Source organism: Momordica charantia (assembly GCF_013281855.1).
Source record: "Momordica charantia cultivar OHB3-1 chromosome 8 unlocalized genomic scaffold, Mcharantia_2.0 BLBB01000008.1, whole genome shotgun sequence".
Classification (NCBI taxonomy): Eukaryota; Viridiplantae; Streptophyta; class Magnoliopsida; order Cucurbitales; family Cucurbitaceae; genus Momordica; species Momordica charantia.
The window spans coordinates 281,759-306,939 of record NW_028275166.1 but is presented as its reverse complement, the minus strand read 5'-3'; the positions used below and the strand labels follow the sequence as shown (position 1 = coordinate 306,939).

Sequence of the window (25,181 nt, the reverse complement as noted above, 5' to 3'; positions counted from 1 at the left end):
GTTCCATTATTGAACTGCACAATCCACATCTATCAATGCAAATTAAACTATCCTCTAATTTGCATATTTATTTTCATTTCTTCACATTTTCATGTAAATGAGATACAACCATTTAAATTCAAAAGTGCCTTCTTTTCTTTGGCTTATCTCAGTTGAGTTTGCTTTAGGAGCTGCATGCATGCTTTTTCAATTGTTAAAGTTTACTTATTACTCAAATCTAATTATTTCTTCACTAGTAAAAAAGAGAAATGTATAAAGGAAATTAAAATAATAATAATAATAATAATAAAATGTCCAATTTTTTGTGATAGTCAACAAAATATTATATATATACATATTTTGAGAGAAAGACATATTGGAAGAGATGTCAAACATACCCAACACCCAATCGTGTTAGACTAGTATTTGATTTTGAATGATGATATTTAAATAAAATATCATTATATATTTATTATCTTAATTTTGTGTATGCATAACAATACAAATATATACAAAATAAAATTACATAACTAATATTAAATTGAGAAAAAAAACCCTACAAGTAATTGCTTAGTTAGCCAAGATAGACTTAGCTAAACGAGAATTGATACTCGTCCCTAATCAATAGGTCATGAGTTCAAATTTTTCCATCCTAAATTATTTTACTAAAAAAAATAATAATAATTGCCTAGTTTTAATGCTTATTAGATTAATTTTGTTATTCTCCCATCACAAAAAAATCAATATCAAATGGTAAAACAATCAAAGCAATATTTGCACATTTTGTAACAAAATGTGATGTGACCTGTGGCTGCAGTTCATGTGTCTCCCCCCTTTAATGATGAGAGAGAAGAGCTTCAAAAACAAAAACCCTATACTTGGGGGTAATTTATAAACTTTCTTCAATCTTCAATACTTTTTTTTTTTCATTTCAAAAGAAAACTTTTGAAAACAAATTTGAATATATTCATGCTTTTAGAAGGAGAAAAAAATCTCCTTTCGGCGTATTTGACTCATTTATTATTATTATATTTTAATAGAGAAATTATTCATTTCACAGTATTCTAAATGAAAAAAATATTTATAATGTGCTTAGTGTGGAACACCTATCTTGTGCTAAGCACCATGAAATGTTTGATAGTAGAGAGAAATGCAAAACATATATATATTTTTCATATATAATGAGCTGTCAATTTTTTATTGGTGGTGAGCATATAGAATCACCTAAACATTTTTCTTTTCAAACAAATTTGGTATATGAATTCTTTAAAAGAAAAAAAAAACCCTAAAAAGACCACATTGCAAGAAATAAAGTGGAAGAATAGATATAGATCAATATCCAAAATTTATAGGATCTCATAGTACTTGTTTGAGACAATTTTTAATTATGTTAGGGATTTAGAAAACAATCACGTTTTTGTAATCAAAATTACATGGTCATAATCACATTATTTAATATTAGTAAATGCGAAAAAAATAGGAAGATCATTTTTTTTTCTTTGTAAAAAAAGGTTAAATGGGGGGAGAGAGAAAAGAGAGAGATGAGAATTGAAAGCTAGAGAAGGAATGAGACGTCAAATTAAAAGAGAGGATGGACAAGAAAATATTATGGGATGCAAATTGCAAGAGAAGAGGAAAATGGTGTCAGATACAGTATCTGCATGCAATACAATAATTTGGTACACTTCACATAAAACTAACTAATCTTACTAAATGAAATATTTATTATATTTATGGACCCTTCTTCCTTCTCATCAAATCATCTCTATCACTCCATTTAATGCACCTTTTTTTTTTTCTTCCTCTCTTAAATTCTCTTAATTTTTCTTCCCTTTCAATCCATTATTCTTCATTTTATATGTATAATTATTAATTTATCACACTCATCCTTCTCTATTACATGTTAATTATTATTTAAATAAGTCCGTCCAAAAAAGTTGTTAATGTTTAAACTTTAAGGTTAAATGTTGTATTAGAAATTCCTATGAATTGAATATTGGGTATATCCCTTTTTTGTAGAGTAGCAACCGTAGATGGCTTGGACCCAATTCATTATAAATATATATATAATTAAAATTGTCGACTTCGTCTTCCTCACAGTTGCAAATTATTGTGTCTTTAATTCAATAATGCACTCGTTTTGTTTCTCCATCAAAACAATGGAATCAATTATTGGTATTATAGAGGTTGGCGCGGGTATTAATCTCATTAGATATAAATGGGTAATAAAGTATTTTCCTGCATCTTTATAAACAAATATATATATATATATATAGAGAGAGAGAGAGAGAGAGAGGAAAAATTGCAAAATAGCAAAAAAAAAAAAAAAAAAGAAAAAAGGTTTATGTATTTGTATATATAGTATTAGTTTTTTTTTAAGTAATGAGATTTTTATAAATACATAGTTATTTAACGTTATTTAGTTTACTTTTCCTATATTTTATGTGTATATATAATGGGTAACTACAAATTAAATGATTGTACGTACCATCATGTATATATAACTAGGTGAATTTTAGATAAGCAATTAATATACGTTCCCAATAAATTAAATTAGAGGTGACATTGTCACATGCTAATACATTTGTTTTCACTTTTCAGTAAAAGGAATAGAGTAATTATAAATAATTGCTACTTTAACTTGCAATAATAATACATATTATAGCAAAGGCATTGCCGCCCTTGCAACAAAAGAAAAGAAAAAATATACAAAATTGAGTTTTTTTAATAATTATTTTCTCTGCAGTTTGAATTAGTCTGAAATGTGTGTAATATAATAACGAATAACTTATTTAATTATCACTTTTTAGATTTCATAAATGACCAGTACTGAAAAATCAATAGGTACACCAAAGCAATTAGGGAAGCCTTTTTCAAAAAAAGAAAAAAGAAAAAAAAAAACAATTAGTGTAAAAGCTACAAGCTTTAATTAATCTAATTTGGCCACTTTTATAATGCAATATTACCAGTACGTATCAGTATTGATTATTCTCTTTCAAAAAAAAAAAAGTATTGATTATTCCTCGATATAATAATGCAATTGAACTTATTAAATTCTAAATATTTAAATTTATATGAGTTTCAATAAAAATATTCAAATTTAAATGAACCAAGCTCAGGATTTCTTTTTCCAGTTTTACGAGTTTCTATATTTTGCTACCTAACTCCAGAAAAAAAATCCTTTGAAATCTTTTTTTTTTTTTTTGTTGAGTTTCAGCTTTTCAATGCATGTAGGAACAGGAAGATTGAGGGTATACCCCCTTTGATTTGATTGTTAAAAAATAGTATATTAAACAAAAATTTGAGATTTCAAAGTTTTCAAAAAAATTATTCATTTAAATTTTATGAATATATATATTATATTATATCCAAAGTTAGAATGTAAAATTTTAATTGTCCTTCACCTTATTAAAATTATCTCCACTCATTTAAAATATTATTTTCAATATGCATATTTAAACACCTTTGTAGTGTGTGTTTTAAAATACTTAAATAAGGGCTGTTTTAATAAAGCTTTTCATAGTCTTTGAGCATATATCAAGTATAAAGTCTACTTCAAAGGGTAGCATTATTAATTAATATATTTTTGGAAAATTACCAGAGTTAAGAAAATTAACTTCTCGGCTGCATAAAGGGAAGTTACCCCTTATTTTATGATGGTATGTCCATATCTACAAATATATTAAAAGCATTTTTTTTTTTTTTTATTTGGGTAAATACTAGAGCTAGGGAGAACTTCAATTTTTGCAATACCCGTCCGAAACCAACTATTCACTACAACTATAAATCTTCGTTGAGGTTACGGGGCAGAAAGGGAATGAAGGCATGCCATTTTCGCCTCTGCCACGTGCTCCCGCGGCATTTGTTAATCTTGCATGCATGGTCGAAGCTCCGATTCTTATTTAACTCATTATATAAATTATATTTATCTTTACTTTAATAAGTTTTTGTTTTAGTAAAAAAACAAAATTAACTTCAATTGAAATGGTGGGGTTATAAAACTAAAAGTTTACAACTTAATTTTTCACATAAAATAAAATCATATTCACTTTTACTAACTAAATTATATTTTAAATTTTACAAAAGCACATAATATCTAACTAGCTACTTAAATTAAATAAACATGAGCTTTAATCTCACAATATTTCTAATACAATAAAAAAGAAGCACACAAAAAGTATGGCTTTGTTTTTTTTCCCCTTAATTGTGCAAAAATCTCATCAAATTATTGAGCATTAAATGGAAGAGAAGAAAATTGTCTGAGAGATAGTAGTAAAGTTAACGAAAAGAAATTAGGTATTCTTACCGTTTCTCTTAATTGAAGTGCTTTCTTATAACCTCCCTTCCTATATAAACTACTATTAAGGTGATATATTGTAAGTTTGATTTTGTACCTTCACATTTAAATTGTAATATAGTATGGTTGCATGCATAAACGTGACATAGTATATATCAAACATGACTTATTATATATTAATAAATAGTAGCTCGCATATGCAAATTTCCAGTAAAGCTGAAAATGCAAAAGGTCTAGTTTCCCCGACAAATGTACGAGCAAAAAAAAGGAGGACGCAGATATAATATATATACGCTCCTGCACAGCGGCATGCAATCATATCCATTTTATTTATATTATTATCGATCGAGTGATATTTATTTGTCATTCCTTTTAGATACAAAATAATGTTTCATATTAAATATTTTGTCTGAACTAAATGATAATTATTGAATGAGTGCATTTGTGGATATATACCGTATATACTAGAGTGAATGAAGAGTCCACGCTCTTTGGAGCATATGTTAATATCAATTTAATCTTTAAATTGTAACAGATCAAAACTTATGTAGTATCTATGGGTTAGAGATTTAAAAACTATATGGTATATGAATTGGGACAATTAGAAGAGAAAAAATAGATATAGATGTTAGTGTAAATTGGATGCTAGGAAAAAGCTGAAGGTTTGTCCCCCTGAAAGTGAAAGGAATGAGGTATTATTATATGGGGATGCATAGATAGATGGCCAAATAAATGGAAATTTAGCTTTAACTTGTGCTACCCTACGACCTATAAAGTACAATATTATATCTCCAACGTAAATTTAAAGATCTGACGGATCTTATTATAATGCCTTTAAATGCCTTTCTGCAGCCATTATAATTATGCAATTCGTGTATGAATATTTTTCTGAAACCCCCTTTAATAATGCATCATTCAATTCCCACACATGCACTTTTTATTTATTTATTTTATAATAATATATATTATATATATTTGAATTTTCTACTATGTATTATTTTTATATGCAATTGCAAGCTAGCAACGATATTTGCCTTCGACAAACAGTACGAATATATTTACGGAAATGTAAATGGTAGTAATGGATCTCGCACGTGGCAATGGTATATGCATATAAATTGCCATTTATTTAAAGCTTTAAATTCTTCTCTCTCCTCCTTTTTACTATATTTAATGAACAATATAAATTACACAATGTCCAATTTATAAAACCCTGCACCACATTTAATTCTTCCCTTATGTTTTTCTAATAAAATATTTATGTTTAGTGAAATCTGGAATAAATAATAGGAACATCGACCAAGATAATTCGCCTCTTCACTATTTTAACCCCCATTTCCCCATCTGTCTCCATTCATTATTTTTTTTTTCTTTCCCTCGAATTAAATTTTTTTAAACCATTTATCACAAAATTAAATTGTTTGTGGCTCCTTAGAAAATTGATAGTTCATTATTTATAGTGTTGATTTACATATAAATATGGAAGAGTTTTAGATTTATGTCTATCTGGTCTTTGTAATAAAAAAAAGATTTTTAATAAGTAGGTCTCGACAACTGTATCTATCATGTCTTTTTATTTTAAAATGTTTCTATTGTCTCTAAACTTTCACTATTGCCTTTGTCAATTTAACATTTATACTACGTTGAGTTGTTTTATTTATATATTATATGATGAGTTTTATTTGAGACAAATTCTGGATGGTGTAAGCAGAAAATTAACTGAACTTAAAGATTAGAAAGCAAGTTGTTATGGGATAATTTAGACATTTGTGGCATAAGCATTAAACTAATTGTATTTAAAATTGCATGCATGGCAGGTTATTTTTTTTTTTTTGACAAGTTCAAGCATTTGGTGCCATAAGCATTAAACAAACATGCCATAAGTCTATAAAATTATTTAGAGCCCGTATGATAACGTTCTTGTTTTTTGTTTGTCATTTCCAAATTTCATTTAGAAATCTAAACATTTTACAACTATATATATATTTTTTGTTTCTCTGTTTTAGTAATATTCTTAAAATTGTATAGAAATTTTGAAAACAATAAAAAAAGTTGTTTGTTTCTTCTTCCATTTCTAATTTGTTCTCAAACATAAATCAAAATATTGTTTTATCAACCCTTGAATCCACGAGTATTGAAGTCATACAATTCTATTTTTCTTTATTAAAAAGAGGAAACACGAAATGAGAAAGTTATCAAACAGGTCCTTAAAAATTAAATAGACATAGATCTAAAAGTTTAATAAGTTGTTAGAATTAAACTTTTTTAAAGTAAAAAAACATTATAGTTATGAATACAAAAACTAAAATTTATATTTTAACCCGAACAAAAAATATGAGTATATGTTTGTTGTGTTTTGAATTAGCCTAAAATTGATATTATTGGCCACGTAAATTTAGTTGGCTTTTCTAACTAATAAAACTCGACGTGCATAAAGGAAACGACAGTCGACAATAGCAATTGTTGTCGGGATGAGAGAAAATAAAGAGGCAGAATTATTTTGACCTTTGCGTTGCGTCCCATTGGTTATTCTATTTAATGGTGGGCCCCACTTCAATTGTATCTGTGGTTAAGAACTTAAGATACACTAGACGCGCGTACAGATTGCGTGTTGCCTCCGGGGACTCACGGGAAATTCTTTTCTTTTTCTTTTTCTTTTTTCTCTCTTTTTTTTTTCTTTAATTTATATCAAACTAATAGTAATACAATACAATACAACTCATAAATTTTTGTCCAAAAAACAAAAGTACAACTCATTAATTCCATTTTAAAAAATTTAACTATTTAATCATCTAATATCTAAAAACATCCCATAAACAAAAATTAAACTAATTTCTAGAAATAAAATTAACAAACGCTTTGATCTTTTGAACCAGGTATATATGCTTTAATCAATTCAATAATTATATTTAAGTTGGTTTTTCAACTTGCAATTTAAAGAAAAAAAATGCTACTAAGGTTATTGATTTATACTTCGGTTAAATTAAATATATGAATTCAATATTAAAGGATGGATTGTACAGTTTTTGTTTTAGCACAAAAATGTCTGGTATGGATCACGAATCTATATCAACAAAGACATGCGAAAGAAAAGAATGAGTACTCCGACACTCAAATCAAATTTGGTATAAACTGTTTCACCCTCGAGTAAATACACAAATTCGTATACACCTAAAGGTGAGTTTAACTTTAAGTCAGTCGCGATTCCCATTTCGGAAAACTAGACTCACTACCTGTAGTAGCGGTAAATGGGTAGTTAAGTGCTTCCTTAGTTCCCACTTCCGACCTTTCGAACTACACCTAACTGGCCGGTCGGCCTCGCGAACTACACGCCAACTCAAGAAAGCAACAGGTGGCATCCTAATTTCTGACCCCAACAATTTTAATTTGTGATTATACTTTAAACATTTATGTTAACAATGATATAATTAATATAGTCATCTTTTGATGCGCTGTAAAATTTACATTTCCAACATGATACACATTCTGTTTTATCTTTATTTCTTGCGCATATCTTAAATTGAATTCAAGAAAAAAATAATACTAATTTTACTTTTAATGAGATGGTATCTCTTAAATGATATATATATATATTTAGAAAAATCAATCTTTTAACATGATTAAATCACTAATGAACTCAAAAGTTTAAGCGGAAATGTAAGTACCATCTTAAACATGATTAAATTACTAATGAACTCAAAAGATTAAATTGAAAAACAATTAACTTTATTAAATATAAGAAGATGCTCCATGCATGAACTACATTTGTTAAAAATTGTTATATAGTTGCATCAGTGAGCTAAAGAGTAAACCACCTTATTTAGCTCTCTGACCCATATACATGAATAAAATTTTTAATTATACAAAATTGATTGACTTTGTAATTTAGGTTCAGCGGGATATTCGATATATACATAAAATAATATTTTTAAAATGTTGTATCATCATTCATTTATTTGATTTTCACTGACTTGTTTAATAATTAAAAAAATAGAAATTAAATAATGAATAACTCAAAAGAAAAAACAAGTAATTAAAGTAACTTTATATATTTTTCAATGAAAAAGATAAGAGTACGGAAGAACTAAATAAGATTGGTAAGAGAGTGAATATGGATAATATTTAATTTTGTTTAAGAATAAAAGAAAATGTGGGGAGATGGAATTGGTTATTGGTTATTGGTTAGGGGGTAGAATTAGAAAGAAACATGTTATATGTACTAGCGAGGATGTTGAAGTCACATCGCTGTCCGTATCCGTATTACAACAAAGACGCGTCCAAAAATTATTTTCCTTCTCGAGAGAAAATATTTAAGCGACGACACACATAACAAATAATTATTATTCTCGGCCCTCTCATTTACTAAAATTGAGTCATCTTTTAAATTCGAATTAAAATATTTATATTTACTGTTTTCATTTAATACAGGCCCCTTACAAAAATAGTAAAAACAAATTTAATAGGAATTTATAAAAGAAGTAACAACTTTTCAATTTTGAGAAAATAAGAAAATCTGGCAACCCATGCAAAAGAAAGCAAAATTCCAATAACAACAGGTAAACCAATCATATATATCTTATTTCATATTTGATTTGATATATCTAAAAATTTAAAAAGGTAGTCTAGGGTGTGTGTGATTGATGATCTAAAAACACAAATCTTAAAAAAAGATGGGAATGAAAAAATATGTGTTTACAGTGGATTTGAAAATTGAATCTCAAATTAAAAATGTTGAGATTGGCTAGTAATATATTTAAAATATTATTAATTAATTTATTAACGTATGTTATAAATTTTATTATAAAACATAATATATTATATAATGTATAATATATTATGTTTTACCTATTTTAATTTTAATAAAAATTAAATAAGTATATGACGGGATGAAATGATATATTTATAAAAGTTATTATCTTTTTAAATGTAATTTGTAAAGTTTTAAATTCAAAATAACACGGAAAAAGATGTTGTTTTCAAAAATTTTTATTTAAATCATACCATCTAAAAACAATTTAAAAAAAAATTTGTTAGAATAAAGGGGGGAAAAAAACAAGGTAAAGAAGATGCATCTGTCTTACTCTTGAATGAGTTGGAGACAGAGAGACGGCTGGTTTTTGTTGAAACAGCGTTGGGCCGCTGGCCCATTTCATTATACTGGTTCAAACTTTGACAAGAGTTGATTTGGGTTTCAGAAATGGACTGGTTAGAAGGGGAGAATTAGAATCACAACTCCCCGTCCCATAGTTGTTGAATAGATTTGTAGGGCCCATGGGCGGAGATGAAATCGTGCCTAGACAGCCCTCTCTGCTGCTTGATCTGATTTATGCTGCGGTGATGCTCCTCCGTCAACGCCCAATCAAAAATGGACAGATTCTCTTCCATTCTCCTCTTGTTGGTGCTCTTCACCAGCAGGGTCACCCCTTGTTCGTACACCCATCTCAGAGATACCTGCGCCACCGTCCTGTGCGTGGCCTCCGCAATGTCCTTGAGAATTTCGCAGTCCATCACCTGGCTGGTCCCCCACGACGCGCCCTTCGCTCCCAGAGGAGAGTAGGCCGTCACTACGATCCCATTCGAATTGCAGAATTCTCTCAGCTTCCTCTGCTGCCACACCGGGCTCATCTCCACCTGACCAAACCAAAACAACACAACAGTCGCTACATTTTTCATTTTTGTCTCATTTTTCATTGTCTTACTCTTACTTGGTTCACTGCGGGAGGGATTTTGGAGAAAGAGAGAAGGTTTTGGAGCTTCTTGCAAGAGAAGTTGCAGACGCCAATTGCTCTGGCCAGGCCGAGTCTTTGGCATTCCTCCATGCCTCCCCAAACGGACTCTAAGTCCATTGGAACCAGGTCGCTGCTGTGTATGGAGAAGTCGTCTTTTCCTGGCTTTAGGCTGATGGGCCAGTGTACGAGATACAGGTCCAGGTACTCCAGCTTCAATGTTCTGTTCTGTTTTAGAACTTTCCTTTATTTTTTGTTTGGTTTTTAGGGGGAGGGAAAATAACAAAATTAATACAAACCAAATTACAATTGGTAACCTGAGAGAGTTGCGGAGAGCAGGAAGGACTGTATTAGGATGGGCATCGCCACACCAGAGCTTGGATGTTACGAAGACCTCCTCCCTAGAACTCAAGAGGCCGAGCTCTAGTGCTTCTGCAATGGCTTCTCCGAGAGGTTGCTCGGAGCCATATGATGCAGCGGTGTCGAAATGGCGGTAACCAAGCCTGATGGCCTCGGGTACTGCGGCTTTCAAGGCGGACGCGTCAAATGGGTCGGCCGCCGTGCCCATACCAAGTATGGGCATTCGAACGCTGTGCCCGGACGCGGAAGACTTGAGCGACACTGTTGGCATAGTAGTGCTCATCATATTCATATTCATATTCACTATCGCCGCATTTGCCATGCCTTCCCGCCTTCTCTCAATTAAACTTCAACTCTGCGTATTTATTGGATGTGTTAAAGGGAATGGCGTACAAGTAAGAAGGAGGCGAGCTTCACGTGTTTGTGATTTTCTTGCGGAAACCTAGGAAACGCAACAACTTCCTGCCATCCATTTTCCTTTTCTCCCCTGTTCTGTTCTGCTATTGGGTGTAATCACAGTCTAAATTTGGCTCAGCTGAAGCTTGCTTCAATTATATATTGGGGTTACAGGATACATACATAAAAAGGATCTAATGTCGCGAGAAAAAGTGGGTTAAAAAACAGAGATCTTAAGTTAAACCCAACGCACGGGAGAACGAATTGTTCAAATTCAAATTGGGGTTTCATGGTTTAAATGAAATTAAGAAGTTCAAACACGTTAATTAGGGGAAGTTGATTGAGTTGGGGTGTGGGGGAGCTCAAAAGTTTCCTTGACTCTTCTTCTTCTTCCTTCCTGGGCGTGGAAGCGTTGCATGAACTCTCTGTAAGTGAAGCTTGTGTACAAGGGAGGATGGTGTTCGTCGGTCAGCTCCTCAATTGGCTTGATCACCGTGTCGTCGTTGGGTGCATAGAACATTACCATGGATACTCGTTCCATCACGCTGTTGGTCACAGCCCTGTGGATCACACTCTTGTACCTTCCATTGCTCAAAACCTGCTCCCCATCACATTACCGATTTTCATTTTCTGCTTACTCAAAACACAAACATTTTCATTTTCTACTTACTCAAGACACAAACATTTTAATGTTTCAATCGGTCACCCTCACATGTTATACTAAAAAAAATTATGAATAACAAAACCTAACCTTTTAAAACTTTTGTATAACAAAGCAAAAATACTTCTAAACTTAATATTTAAAAACAAAAATAAAAAATAAAAGCAAAATAGTTATCAAACAATCTTCTCTTTTCCTAATTAACAAAATCTATATTTTCTTTCTTTAAATGTAATCAAACCTTTTCTGTGTTCTATTAACTTATTTATTTATTTTTCAATTTTTAAATTGTACAGGGCTAAATACCTCATGAGCGGCGACAATATTCAATATCTAATGATACCTTCTAAGAATGCAATAGAAAGTTGGTCATCTAAAAATGAGACAGAAGACAATATTTCTATTGTTATGATGTCTTTTGGATGAAACCAAAGATAAAATTGTATGATAGAAATGTGGAGGGTTAATTGTCTTTTAACATTTAAAAATATGCCTTCTTGGAGTAGGAACAATACAACAAAATTAGTGTATGACTCCTGCATAGTCTTTTTTTAAATAATAATATTCAACAAAATTAATAATCTCCACTTGGCTTTATTTAAAAAAAAAAAAGAAAATACATATATATGATTATGATTTTAACACAAATGTAAAATACTGTAACTGCTTGTTGAAACATACATTTATGAGCATATATTGAATTGAAGTATGGGTGGTATCATAACCACAATTTGTAGACAAATAATTTTAGAAGAAAAACAATTTTATTATTATTATTTTTTCTAAGAAAAGCATATCACTCGTTCATACAGTACTAAAAGAAAATTAAAAATTTAAATTAAAAAAATGGTTACCTTAAAAGTTCTCAAATTTTGTTCTAAACCTGTTTTAACTAGCAATCATGTACAATTCAATACTGTTAGGAAGCCTCTGTGCTTTTTTTCTTCCACTTATACAATGAATATGGTGTCAAGTCAGATTAATAAAGTCAACGTCTTTATGTATAGGTTGGTGTTGACTAAGCAAGAAATAATCAAGAATGAATGATTTATTGTAATTGTAAGAGGGAAAAGGAAAAGAAAAAGTATGATAATGGTGAATGGTGGTTGTGTGTGTGGTGTTGGCGTACCTGGACTTGATCAGCCAAATTGACGACAAGTGAATTGGGAATAGGATCGACGGAGACCCAGTGGTCATCTTTCATGATATGGAGCCCACTGGGGGCTTGGTTCTGCAACAGCACCGCAATGGCTACAATATCAGTATGGGCCCCGAGGCCCATGGTGAGCTCTGGGTCCGGACAGGGCGGGTAGTAGTTGGCCTGCGAGTACAGCTCCGGCTTGGCCCCGATGCGCCTCTTGAGCGCGCCCTCCTCCAGGCCCAGCCCCAACGACATCAACCCCAGAAGCCTCTCCATTAGGCTTCCCATCTCCCTCGCGTACTCCCCGTAAACTTCCCTGTATACGGCTGGCTCTTCGGGTACCACGTCCAGATACTCCGTCTCCACGGGATCGGGATTCCAGGGAAGCGTGAAGGTTTCGCTCCACATGTTGACCCTCCGCCCCTCCACGTTGGCGTAGTAATTGAAGATTTTAACCTTCTTCTTGTGGTCGGTGGTGACGTATTGGTTCCTGTGTTGGGGAGGGAGGTGGAAGAATTGGGCGACTGTGTCCAGTACTCTGTCGCACAAGGCTTGCGGGATTCCGTGATTGATGACCTGGAAGAAGCCGTACTGCTGGCAGGCTTCCGATACTTTTCCAACCACAAGGGATTGATCATCGGCGGCCAAGTCGATGACCGGAACAGAGATGCCGTGTGACACTTGTTGGAGACGTGGCCTTATGTCCTCCGGGAGAACAAAGGAAGGAGACAGGGAAGGAGGTTGAGAATCGCACGCCATTTGGAACCTTGCCGCCATACTTTCACTTTTTCCTTTCGTTTCAGGCTTTCAAGCTTTCAGGTGTGTGATAGATTGGAATTTCCAAATTTATTTTATACAACACACAGGAGACCGAGACCACAGACCAGATCAGATCATAATTTCCCACCGACCACCGGCTCCACTCCCATACTCGATGCTACTCCTCCGAGCTCCACGTGTCACCCAACACAACTTGTTCCCTTTGATATAAAACGGAAAAGACTTGACTAAGTCGATGGTAATACCATTAAATAAATAAATAATTTGGCTCGTTGAAATTAGTGAGAAACTTCCTTTTAGATAGAATTACGTATTTGACAACTCAGAGATGGAGAATGCAAAATTAAAAAAAAGAAAAAAAATTTAAATGATGAGTTTATTAATAACCTTTAATGAGTTAAAGTTTTTATTTGATAACCCATTAATTTCTTTTTTAATTTCTGTATTTCTCTCTCTTAACTGACAAATATTTAATAATGTCGAGGAATAAGTTCGTCCTTTAATTGAAAGGAACCAAGTTTTTTCCATATAAAACTAAGACCTCGTTTACTTACCCGCAATCGTAACAAAACTTTCATTATCGTTTACTAAATTGTAGGAATGAAATTAAATGGCGAGATCCTCCTCAAGTTAATAGATTGATGGGAGAAAAATTGTTAGAGGATAATGGGAATGGAATCAAGGGATGACTTGGAAGATAATTCTTATTGGGAGAAAAATACGCACTCTTCCACTGAGTTTTATTCTTATTCTAAGAAAGCTCAACCTAGATAATGCAGAACAGTTTCAACAAGAAAACTTAGTCAACTTAATAAATTATATATATATATATATATATATATATATATATATATATCTTAGTATTGTTACGTGATTGTAACGTGTAGCATTAAAAATTGTTAAAAACTTCAACTTGCATTTTGATTTTTGAGCATATATATTAAAATGGAGGTAGGAGAAACAAGTTGTAGATTACCTTAGATATTCTCACATCATAGAAAATAACGTAAGGATATAGATCATCCATCCAACTTTCATTTTTAGTTATTATTCTATATATCAATATTCATGGGTTCCATCTTAAAACCAATTAGTAATGAGAAAAATAGTCCATATCTATTATTAACTTTTATTAGATCCATTATCTTTTCAATGTGGGATCTTTAACACTATACAATTCCGCTCTTCATGGCAAAAAAATTAAGTTTGTGACTTTGCAATAGGAGCATGTGAAGAAAGAAGACGATGCCTTATTTTACGCAATTTCTTTTTATGTTTATTTACACAATTATAAATTTTGAATATTATTTAGGGATCAAGATTATAAACTAAAATATAAATTAACTGGAACATGCATGATATAAATTTTAGGTGATCTTGCAAACAAATGAACTTTTTTTTACTTTAGATTAAAACCTGCTAATAATCGCGGGCAGGGGAAGTCTGAAAAAGTTGTAAACCTTATTTCCAAAAACCATTGGTACAAAGAAAAATATTTGCCACATATGTCCTTGGAAGAAATAGGATTAAAAAAAGAAATCCCTCCAAGTCCAAACTTAGAATTAGAAGTGTTTTTTTTGGTGAATGAATATTCAGTGAACTATAACAAAAACTTTGTCCGAAACTTCTTTCTCCAGGTTGGTCCAAATACAAATGGTATTAATTCTGGTTCTCATCCATTGAATTTGGTTTCTATTTTCGTACGGAAGCAAGAAGAATCTCCATTTGTGTGGAAGGAAAGCTCTTCTTCTTAAATATCATCCTTCTGACCTTCTCTTCTCTACCAAAATTTCTTCCGCTTTTTTATTATTATTATTTTCGGAGATTGTCATTCTCCATTTGAATAAATTTGTTTAGGATAATAATACTGCGTCTCCCATTAATTAAAATCCCGAAGCTATCGGCCTTCTCTCCGGTGTGCGTCTCAGCTTCCCAGCAGCAATCGCTTAACATTACAGAAACAAGAAACTAATAGTAACAAACAAAACGAAGTTATATAAAATCACGGTTGCAATGATCAGACGCTGCAATTAATTGAAAAAAAAAAAAAAAGAAGAAACCGGAGTCCAGGAAACTTACTCATGATTTATAGTATCCGGGGCAGCTTAATCTCTGAGTCCAACCCTGTGCCACCTCCTGGAAAAGAAAATCAACCATAACGATTTCAAAACAGAGAACAAAATTTGACATATTTAATGGCAGAAAGAACTTGGAGGGGAAAGGTATGTGCATGCAAGCAAACAACAGATGAAAATCGCAATTAGCGAGGAAAACCAGCAGTTGCAAATTTGAGACGAGGATTGAAGAAGAACCAACTCAAATCACCACATCGTATAGGGAAATTTGAATGAAAATTCATTAATGGCAATGCAACAAAATTAGCAAAGCTGCAATTTACAGGATAATTACATTAAAAATGGGCTTTCTCTGGGTACTCGGGATTCTAATTTCTTTCTTTCTTTCTTTTTTTTTTTTGGTGGGAAAAAATATAGGGTTGAATTGATGGAGTTTTTGTGTTGCCTATCTCATCAGCCTCCCCCTGTTGGAAGAGTTGGTGTTATCCCCAGCTGTTAGCGTTGTGGATGAAGATGCGCCTGGAGTTTCCGTGAAGGTTACAGAGAATGAGAGGGACGGACACAGATCTTTCGAAGTAGGAATTATGATTGGGCAGTGAGATGTGACGAGAGCAGCGGTGAGGCGGCGACATGGAGGAGGAGGAGGAGGAGAGGGAGGAAGGAGGAGGGGAGATGTTTTTGGTATATAATTTTGGAGGTGAAAGGAATGCTCTGATCTTGAAATTGAATGACGAGGGTGGAGAAGCGGCTCGATCGTACTCTTCGATGAGATTGGCGAGATCTTCGTCGGAGGTGATGGAAACTAGGGCATCCAGGTCTTCTCTTGGCAATTGGCAACGGAAGCTCACACAAACGGATGTTCCGCACAGCTGCCCGAACTTGAACAACAGCTCTGTACCGTACCATGTATCACAGTTATTGCAATTAGAATACAGAATACAGAGTACAGAACACAGAACACGAATACAGAGAAATGAAGCGGTTACCAGTAAAGGAAATGGAGCGGCTAACGGCAAGAAGGCGGGTTTCGCCACCGTGGTAGCGGAGTTTGCCGTCGGGATAGCGAGGGAGGATCTTGCCGCCGTAGCTGCAGAGGAACTTGAGGGTGAGAGCGTTGCGGTGGAGGGGAGGTCTGCCCATGTATCAGCTATTGGAATTGGATATTGGATATTGGATTACCAAATGACAATTAGATATGGAGAGGGCGAGATCCCCTTAATTTGCTTTGGGTTACCCAATCCAGGGAATATCCATCCTTCTCCGCCTTATTTATAGACTCTCTCTCCTTCGCCTCCAACTCAACCCAACCTCAATTAAATTTTAAACCAAATTACATCCCATTTCTTGATTGAAATTATCGGCCTTTAATTAAAAATTCTCACATTAGGATGGTCAGCAGGACTGAAGAGTCAAGACACGGTGGAGGATGGGAATGATGTGTGTGAATTGTGATCCAGGTTTCATTTGGATAAGATACGATACATAATTTAACCGAAACCAATAATTACATAAACGATAAATGGGAGAAGATTTTCTGTTATTATAACTATTTTTAAATAAACACAACAGGGAGGGGAGGGGAGGGGAGGGGACCGGATATCCTCAACGAAGATTTCCCCCGTCACCAACGGTTTTGAGTGGTCCCATGACGGGTCCTATTCGCGTATTGGCCTTTCCTTTTTCCTTTTTCTTTTTTCATTTTTTCTTTTTTCGACATGGAAAGAGCCTGCCTCCCAATTGCTTGGACTTGGACCACCGTTAGCTTATAACACGTGTACTGATGTGATTGGATACGGGCAATTAATGTCTCAATCAATCAATTACTAACATTTATTAACCAACGTTGATATTTTAGCAGGTGCGAAAGCAAAAAACAATACTAAGGACCAAGGACTAAAGAGAGAGCGGTTTAAGGAGATTCTTGGTTTGCCATGGATTAAAAAGTTAGAATTCTTTTTAGTACAATATGTGGGAGTGAGTGATTCGAATTCACTATCTTTCGATCGAACAAAAAAAGAAATAGTTGTCCCTTTTAGACATGATGGCTAGGTGCACCAAGCAAGACATATGGTTGGGTTGGATGTGGACTGGGCTTGAGGTCCCCTACTCTCCTGCATGTGCCTCCATCTTACTGGCCCAAAAATAGTTTTCATAAAGATGGCGAGACTAGGTAAGTCTGACGTATCATCTCTTTTCTCTTCTTATCCGAAACGATGCACTTTCAATTTCCTTGATACCCACTTGAAAACTTCAATTCATACTCTACCCCTAAAGTTAAACAAAAAGCTCTTTCAATTTATTGCTTTTCCTTTATTCAATATCTCTCCTCTACTTATCCATATCGTCTTTCCTCTTTTTTAAAAATAATAATAATAATAATAATAATCGTTTTTTTTTTCAACTTCTGTAACCCTATCATATTCAAAATAAATATATTATAACCTATCAATCACGTGTAGGACAATACTAATACTATTATTGTTCACTTTGAAGTATAAGTTTTAGCGTCTCTTGTTAGCTTTTTCTTTTTTGTAATTTATATATATTTCCTTATGGTCTACAATTTTATGTTTGTATTTTCCTTCTCTATTGTCTTTTCAAATTAATAAAAATTTTGAAACTAAAGTTTGTTTAATGGTGATTATTTCTATAGGTTATACCATAATGATAAAATGGTACATAACTTTTTAATCATATAAATGAAATATGTTTTTCTTTTAAAATTTTATAAAAATAGTATTCAAATTTTATTATTATTGTTGCTAAAATGCAAGTCACTTGGAGATATAGTGATAAGGCAATCCTAATTCTCAGCCCAATGATCCAAGCTTTTGTTGAGCAAGAACCCTTGAATCAAAGAAATTAACACCTCCTTAAACAAGTTAGAATCAACCAAGAGAAATGCTAGAAATTGATTACCTCTATGATCAAAGATCTAGAAGCAAGAATTGAGATCTTGTTCTAGAATGAGTCATTCCACAATCAAACTTGATCAAGGCTGGATTGAATGGCTCAAAATGCAATCTATCACAAGAATTGCAAGAAACCTTAGAAATGACAATGAGATTTCTAAAGAAAATATCTCTTGAGAGATCAAATTTCATTCAGCTAAAATCTACCTTTTACATAGCTTGGATGGGGCTTTTTATAGCCATTATATGACTGAAACCCCCAACACTTCACTTCCCAAAATAAAACCCATAAGTAGTAATGACCACAATTGGTCTACTTAATAACCTCTCAGAATTGAACTTTAAAGTTGAAACCATAATTTGGAAGACCAAAAACTCAAAAATTACAAGCAAAATTTGATGACTTAGAAACAACAATTGAATCTTTAAAATGTTGGCACAACGTCAATCTTGCAAACGTTGACCTTCACAACATCGTCCTCTCTTGGATTATTTTGCAGCATCTGAAATAAAGGTTGAACTGAGCCTATCCAATTTTGTACGTGAATAAGGAATGCTTGTTGAAGCTTCTTAGCCTTGGCTCGTGTAATAGGTCCAGTGGAGACGTGCGGAACACCATGATTCTTATCATCTTCCCCCTCTTCAACAGGATTCGTCCTCGAATCAGATAAGTCATCACCTACATCAAAAGGACTCAAATCAGCAACATTGAAAGTAGAACTTACTGAAAAGTCACCTGAAAGATCAATCTTGTATGCATTATTGTTAATTCTTTCAAGAACTTGATAAGGACCAGCCCCTCGTGGATGTAACTTTGTCTTCCGTTTCGAGGGAAAGCGCTCCGTGCGAAAATGTATCCAAACCCAATCACCCGGTTGAAAAATCAGTTCTTTCCGTCCTTTGTTAATACGTGAAGCAACTTTTGAATTTTGTTTTTCAATCCTCTCCTTGACCTCTTTGTGTAAGGTTTTGATCAAATCGGCCTTACTTGTGGCTGCATCACTCACAAATTCATTAGATGGAATAGGAAGCAAATCAAGAGGTGTAAGTGGATTGAATCCATAAACAACCTCAAAAGGAGAACAATGTGTGGTACTATGAATTGCCCTGTTATATGCAAACTCTACAAATGGCAAACTTTCTTCGTAAGAGTTAATATTCTTAGAAATAATAGTCCTAAGTAATGCTCCCAATGTTCTATTAACCACCTCGGTTTGGCCATCAGTTTGAGGATGACATGTAGTTGAGAACAACAATTTAGTACCCAACTTACCCCACAACACCTTCCAAAAGTGGCTTAAAAATTTAACATCCCTATCACTAACAATAGTTCTAGGAATGCCATTCAACCTTACCACCTCCCTAAAGAATAAATCAGGCACATGCTTTGCATCATCTGTCTTGTTACATGCTATGAAGTGAGCCATTTTACTAAATCTATCCACCACAACAAAAATACTATCTCTACCCTTTTTAGTTCGAGGCAAACCAAGAACGAAATCCATAGATATATTAGTCCAAGGTTCATTAGGTACATTCAAGGGAGTATACAAACCATTTGGTTGTGATCTAGACTTAGCCGATTTACATTTAAAACATTGTCTACAAACCTTATGCACATCATGTTTCATCTTAGGCCAAAAGAAGTGTTCATGCAACATATCATAACTTTTATGAATCCCAAAATGTCCCATCAATCCACCCCATGGGCTTCTTTCACAAGAAAATCTCTTATAGAACATTTAGGAACACAAAGCTTACTTTTTTTAAACAAAAGGTCATGAAACACATAATAATCATCCACAGCTTTCCCACCAAGACAAGATGCATAAATAGTTCCAAAGTCATGGTCATCTCTATATAACTCCTTCATATGCTCAAATCCAAGAATTTTTGCACTAAGAGAAGTAAAGAGATTGTACCTTCTTGATAATGCATCAACAACCACATTGTTCTTACCTTGCTTATATTTGATAACATAGGGGAATGTTTCAATAAACTCTACCCACTTTGCATGCCTACGATTTATCTTGCTTTGACCTTTAAGATGCTTCAAGCTTTCATGATCGGTGTGGATCACAAATTCTCTCGGCCACAGGTAGTGTTGCCATACTTGCAATGTACGAACTAAAGCAAACAATTCTTTATCATAGGTAGGATAGTTCAACGAAGCCCCATTTAGTTTTTCACTAAAATACATTAAGGGCTTTCCATCTTGCATCAAAACAGCACCTATGCCCAAACCACTTGCATCACACTCGATTTCAAAAGTTTTATCAAAGTTAGGCAAGACAAGTAATGGTGCATTGGTTAATTTTCCCTTAAGTTCATTGAAAGCTCTCTCTTGCATTTCCCCCCATTCAAAAACAACATTCTTTTTCACTAAGTCATTCAATGGTGCAACGTACTAAAGTCCTTTATAAACCTTCTATAGAAGCTAGCTAGACCATGAAAACTCCGAACCTCACTGACTTTTTTTGGTGTTGGCCAATCCCTAATTGCCTTAACTTTCTCTTCATCAACTTCAACTCCATTTTTACCAACTATGAAGCCAAGAAAGTTAACCTTTTCCATGCAAAAGCAACACTTATTAAAATTAGCATAAAGCCTCTCTTTTCTAAGTGTAATCAAAACGGATCTAACATGCTCTACATGCTCAAGCAAATTCTTTGAATAAATCAAAATATCATCAAAATACACAACAACAGACTTCCCCAAGTATTCTCTCAAAACATGATTCATTAAGCGCATAAATGTACTAGGAGCATTAGTTAACCCAAAAGGCATAACAAGCCATTCGTACAATCCAAATTTAGTTTTGAAAGCTGTTTTCCATTCATCTCCTACATGCATCCTAATTTGATGATATCCAGATTTCAAATCAATCTTTGTAAATAGACAAGAACCATGCAATTCATCAAGCATATCATCTAGCCTAGGAATAGGATGACGATACTTTACAGTGATTTTACTGATGGCTCTGCAGTCCACACACATGCGCCAAGTTCCATCCTTCTTTGGCACCAATATGACCGGTACAGAACATGGACTCAAACTTTCGCGAATATAGCCTTTCTCCATGAGCTCCTCCACTTGCCTTTGAATTTCCTTTGTCTCAGTTGGATTTGCTCTATAAGCTGGCCTATTTGGAATGGTAGCCCCCGGTATGAAGTCTATTTGATGTTCAATACCTCTAATTGGAGGTAACCCTTTAGGTATATCTTCTTGGAACACGTCCTCAAATTCCTGCAAAAGAGGTTGAAACAAACTCGACAAAGGCAAAAGGTTATCGTTAGAAGCCAAATACCCTTCTTTGTACATAAGTACAAATATGGGCTTTTGGGAAAACATTGCTCTTCTCACCTCTCCCACTTTAGCCAAACAACTGACTTTCTTTTCTTTTCTATCAATTTCATCTCTTTTTTCGCTCTTTTCTCCACTTTTTCTTTCTCTCTCATTTTCCTCTATTTTTTCACCCATCTCATTCTTTTCTTTCAATTCTTTTTCTTCAAACTCTTTTCTTTTCTTCTCCAACTTTAATTGATCAGCAAATACATCTTCCGAACGCAAAGGTACAAGAGTTGTTTTTTTACCATCTTTTGTAAAAGAGTACCTATTCAAATAACCATCATAGATGACCTTCCTATCAAATTGCCAAGGTCGGCCAAGCAAGATGTCACCGGCATGCATAGGTAATACATCACATAAAATCTCATCTGTAGACTTTCCTAAGGTAAAAGAAATTAAAGCTTGAGAAACAACCTTCATTGTTCCACTATCGTTGAGCCACTGAAGCTTGTAAGGTTTAGGATGGTGTTGAGTTGGAATTTGCAGCCTTTTGATCAAGAATGTACTTACTACATTGGTGCAACTTCCACTGTCGATAACAAGACTACAAGGAGTCCCATTAACTAAACACCGTGTGTGGAATAAGTTGTCTCTTTGGTCATTAACATCATCCCCCTTAACTTGAGTGTTAAGAAGTCTCCTTGTAACAAGTGCCAAATGACTCCCATCTTCCAATTCCTCCTCATCCTCCTGGAGCTTTTCTTCAATTAGCTCATCTTGGTCACTTTCTTCACCATCCGTAACAACTTCTCCATTCTTAATGATCATGACTCTCTTGTTTGGACAATCACGGCTAATATGACCAATCCCTTGACATTTCCAACATTTGATGTCCCTGTTTCTCTCTCGAACCTCTTTAGATCCCTCCACTTTTTCCTTGCCCTTGGAGCTCTCAGGCTTGTCCTTTTTATCAAGCTCATACTTTCCTCTAGGTTTGAAATCTGCATTCTTTTTCCAAGTATTAGTAGAAAAAGAAGTTGACTTAGAAGAAGTATACCTCTTGGAGTTCTCCTTCTCCCATGCTAATTGGCCTTCAATTTTGACAGCAAGGTGTAACAACTCTTTCATATCAAAATAAGTTTGTCTATCCACTTGATGAGCCAACGGTCGATTCAACCCGCCAAGGAACCTAGCCATTGTATCCTCCGCATCTTCATCAATTCCAGCTCTATTCATAAGGGCCTCCATTTCTTTGTAATAGTCTTCCACACTTTTGGATCCTTGTTGCAACGCATAGAGTTTTTGCTTGAGTTCTCGAGAATAATGCTTAGGAATGTACCTCTTCCTCATTAAGGCCTTTAATTCCTCCCAAGTTTCAATTGGTTCTTCATAGTTTCTCATCCATTCTGATTTTAAAGATGTCCACCAAATATTGGCATAATCACAAAATTCAGCCACTGCAAGTTTCAACTTTCTTTCCTCACTAAAATTGTTGCAATCAAATACATGCTCGATTTTGCTTTCATATTGCAAATACTCCTCTGGATCTGATCTCCCATGAAAGGATGGAATTTTAAGCTTCACTCCCCCGGCCCCTCTCTCTTTCCTTTCATATTGGTACTCCCTATCAACCCTTCTTAGTGGTAACATTTCTCTTCCCACTCTTCTTCCCCTTCCTCTCCCCCGGCCTGCACCTCTTACTCCCCTCGGATTGTGCCCGGCTAAAAGGGTTACATTGTCATCTTCTTCTTCATTTTCAACTCCTTCATTAACTTCCCTTCCTTGATGATTTCCTAAAGCTACTTCAATTCGCTCCATCCGGTCTGCCAAGGTACTAATTACTTGGTTTAAACGAGTAATGGCCCCGGTTTGTGCTTCTCTCCACCTAGCTTCACTAATATCCGCTCCATTTCCCCCATCTGGATTCATGACGTTACAAACAGTAGTTAAATATGTTTAGGACCTCACACACTCAACTCACTGATTTTCACTCGGAACACTCGTGTCTATCACACACAAAGGTAGGCTATTTGGGAAAGTGACTAAATGTTGATATTGGGTAGGCTAACTTGTGGTCCAAGCAATTCTTGTAATAGTGAACATTACAAAACAGCCAAGACAAGATAATTATGAAATCTCAACTAGAACAAAGAAAACAACGATAGGATGCGTTCTACGAAATTCAGAGATATGTGCCACACAAAAAAGAGACAGCCCTAAATATGATGGAATTAGTCTTTATGAAGCAAAGAGAATAAATTTGAATGACAAATTCCTTCAATTCTGAAAAGAATAAAGTATAGAAGCAAAGAAGGATTTTTCCGTTAAAATTGCACACAGAGACGGAATTCCAAAAACGAATATATTACTTTATGATTTTGACTAAATGGTCTTCTTAACTTTGAAAGGTAACATTCAGATCTAACGTTTCACTTCAGAAGAAACAATTAAATTCGAACGTTATCAAGGAGTTTCAATAGGCATTACAATCATTAAATGCTGCAGTTACGAATTTGGACAGTCACAACAACATTTGATTATAACTATCAATGAACAACAAAGTTTCGTGCAATTTGAAACGGATTAAAGAGAAATATGAATGACAACTCAAGAACACTACTTGAACAACTTCTGGATTTTTTTTTTCAAGAAATCAACACTGAACAATTGAAATGAAAGATAGAATCAATTCTAGAGTAGACAACAAAGATGCAACCTATGCTCTGATACCAAATGATAAGGCAATCCTAATTCTCAGCCCAATGATCCAAGCTTTTGTTGAGCAAGAACCCTTGAATCAAAGAAATTAACACCTCCTTAAACAAGTTAGAATCAACCAAGAGAAAGGCTAGAAATTGATTACCTCTATGATCAAAGATCTAGAAGCAAGAATTGAGATCTTGTTCTAGAATGAGTCGTTCCACAATCAAACTTGATCAAGGCTGGATTGAATGGCTCAAAATGCAATCTATCACAAGAATTGCAAGAAACCTTAAAAATGGCAATGGGATTTCTAAAGAAAATGTCTCTTGAGAGATCAAATTTCATTCAGCTAAAATCTACCTTTTACATAGCTTGGATGTGGCTTTTTATAGCCATTATATGACTGAAACCCCCAACCCTTCACTTCCCAAAATAAAACCCATAAGTAGTAATGACCACAATTGGTCTACTTAATAACCTCTCAGAATTGAACTTTAAAGTTGAAACCATAATTTGGAAGACCAAAAACTCAAAAATTACAAGCAAAATTTGATGACTTAGAAACAACAATTGAATCTTTAAAATGTTGGCACAACGTCAATCTTGCAAACGTTGACCTTCACAACATCGTCCTCTCTTGGATTATTTTGCAGTATCTGAAATAAAGGTTGAACTGAGCCTATCCAATTTTGTACGTGAATAAGGAATGCTTGTTGAAGCTTCTTAGCCTTGGCTCGTGTAATAGGTCCAGTGGAGACGTGCGGAACACCATGATTCTTATCATATAGTGTCCAGGAGAGAACGAAAATAAGAGAAGACAAATGAGAAGCACACAAGGTTTAGAGGTTCGGCAATGAGCTTAT

The 25,181-nt window shown here is 34.0% G+C and overlaps 3 protein-coding genes across 4 annotated transcripts; all 3 read right to left on the bottom strand.

The window, feature by feature from the left end:
* Window positions 1–9,390: 9,390 nt before the first annotated feature.
* Window positions 9,391–10,733, bottom strand: LOC111005164 (non-functional NADPH-dependent codeinone reductase 2). Its single transcript, XM_022276576.2, has 3 exons — window positions 10,320–10,733; window positions 9,982–10,225; window positions 9,391–9,907 (listed from the first exon to the last, which is right to left on the bottom strand). The coding sequence occupies exons 1-3, from the start codon at window positions 10,682–10,684 to the stop codon at window positions 9,503–9,505; spliced, it is 1,014 nt and encodes a 337-aa protein (XP_022132268.1). The 5' UTR covers window positions 10,685–10,733; the 3' UTR covers window positions 9,391–9,502.
* A 139-nt stretch (window positions 10,734–10,872) lies between these two features.
* LOC111005163 (flavanone 3-dioxygenase 2) lies at window positions 10,873–13,528 on the bottom strand. 2 transcript variants are annotated; one of them, XM_022276575.2, is made up of 2 exons: window positions 12,549–13,521; window positions 10,873–11,356 (listed from the first exon to the last, which is right to left on the bottom strand). In XM_022276575.2, the coding sequence occupies exons 1-2, from the start codon at window positions 13,335–13,337 to the stop codon at window positions 11,081–11,083; spliced, it is 1,065 nt and encodes a 354-aa protein (XP_022132267.1). In that variant the 5' UTR covers window positions 13,338–13,521; the 3' UTR covers window positions 10,873–11,080. The 2 variants fall into 2 exon arrangements, with proteins under 2 accessions (XP_022132267.1, XP_087983671.1); XM_088127545.1 differs by having other exon boundaries at window positions 11,217–11,388; window positions 12,549–13,528.
* A 2,146-nt stretch (window positions 13,529–15,674) lies between these two features.
* Window positions 15,675–16,751, bottom strand: LOC111005121 (RAF-like serine/threonine-protein kinase PRAF). Its single transcript, XM_022276513.2, has 2 exons — window positions 16,402–16,751; window positions 15,675–16,307 (listed from the first exon to the last, which is right to left on the bottom strand). The coding sequence occupies exons 1-2, from the start codon at window positions 16,553–16,555 to the stop codon at window positions 15,898–15,900; spliced, it is 564 nt and encodes a 187-aa protein (XP_022132205.1). The 5' UTR covers window positions 16,556–16,751; the 3' UTR covers window positions 15,675–15,897.
* Window positions 16,752–25,181: the final 8,430 nt, after the last annotated feature.

Excerpts from the sequence above, each read along its gene's own strand:
- LOC111005164 (XM_022276576.2), bottom strand. The coding sequence starts at position 10,684 with ATGGCAAATGCGGCGATAGTGAATATGAATATGAATATGATGAGCACT. Across the intron at positions 10,226-10,319 it reads GCTCTCCGCAACTCTCTCAG|AACATTGAAGCTGGAGTACC; the intron begins GTTACCAATTGT and ends AAAACAGAACAG. Across the intron at positions 9,908-9,981 it reads TCCCTCCCGCAGTGAACCAA|GTGGAGATGAGCCCGGTGTG; the intron begins GTAAGAGTAAGA and ends TGGTTTGGTCAG.
- LOC111005163 (XM_022276575.2), bottom strand. The coding sequence starts at position 13,337 with ATGGCGGCAAGGTTCCAAATGGCGTGCGATTCTCAACCTCCTTCCCTG. Across the intron at positions 11,357-12,548 it reads ATTTGGCTGATCAAGTCCAG|GTTTTGAGCAATGGAAGGTA; the intron begins GTACGCCAACAC and ends GATGGGGAGCAG.
- LOC111005121 (XM_022276513.2), bottom strand. The coding sequence starts at position 16,555 with ATGGGCAGACCTCCCCTCCACCGCAACGCTCTCACCCTCAAGTTCCTC. Across the intron at positions 16,308-16,401 it reads CCGCTCCATTTCCTTTACTG|AGCTGTTGTTCAAGTTCGGG; the intron begins GTAACCGCTTCA and ends GGTACGGTACAG.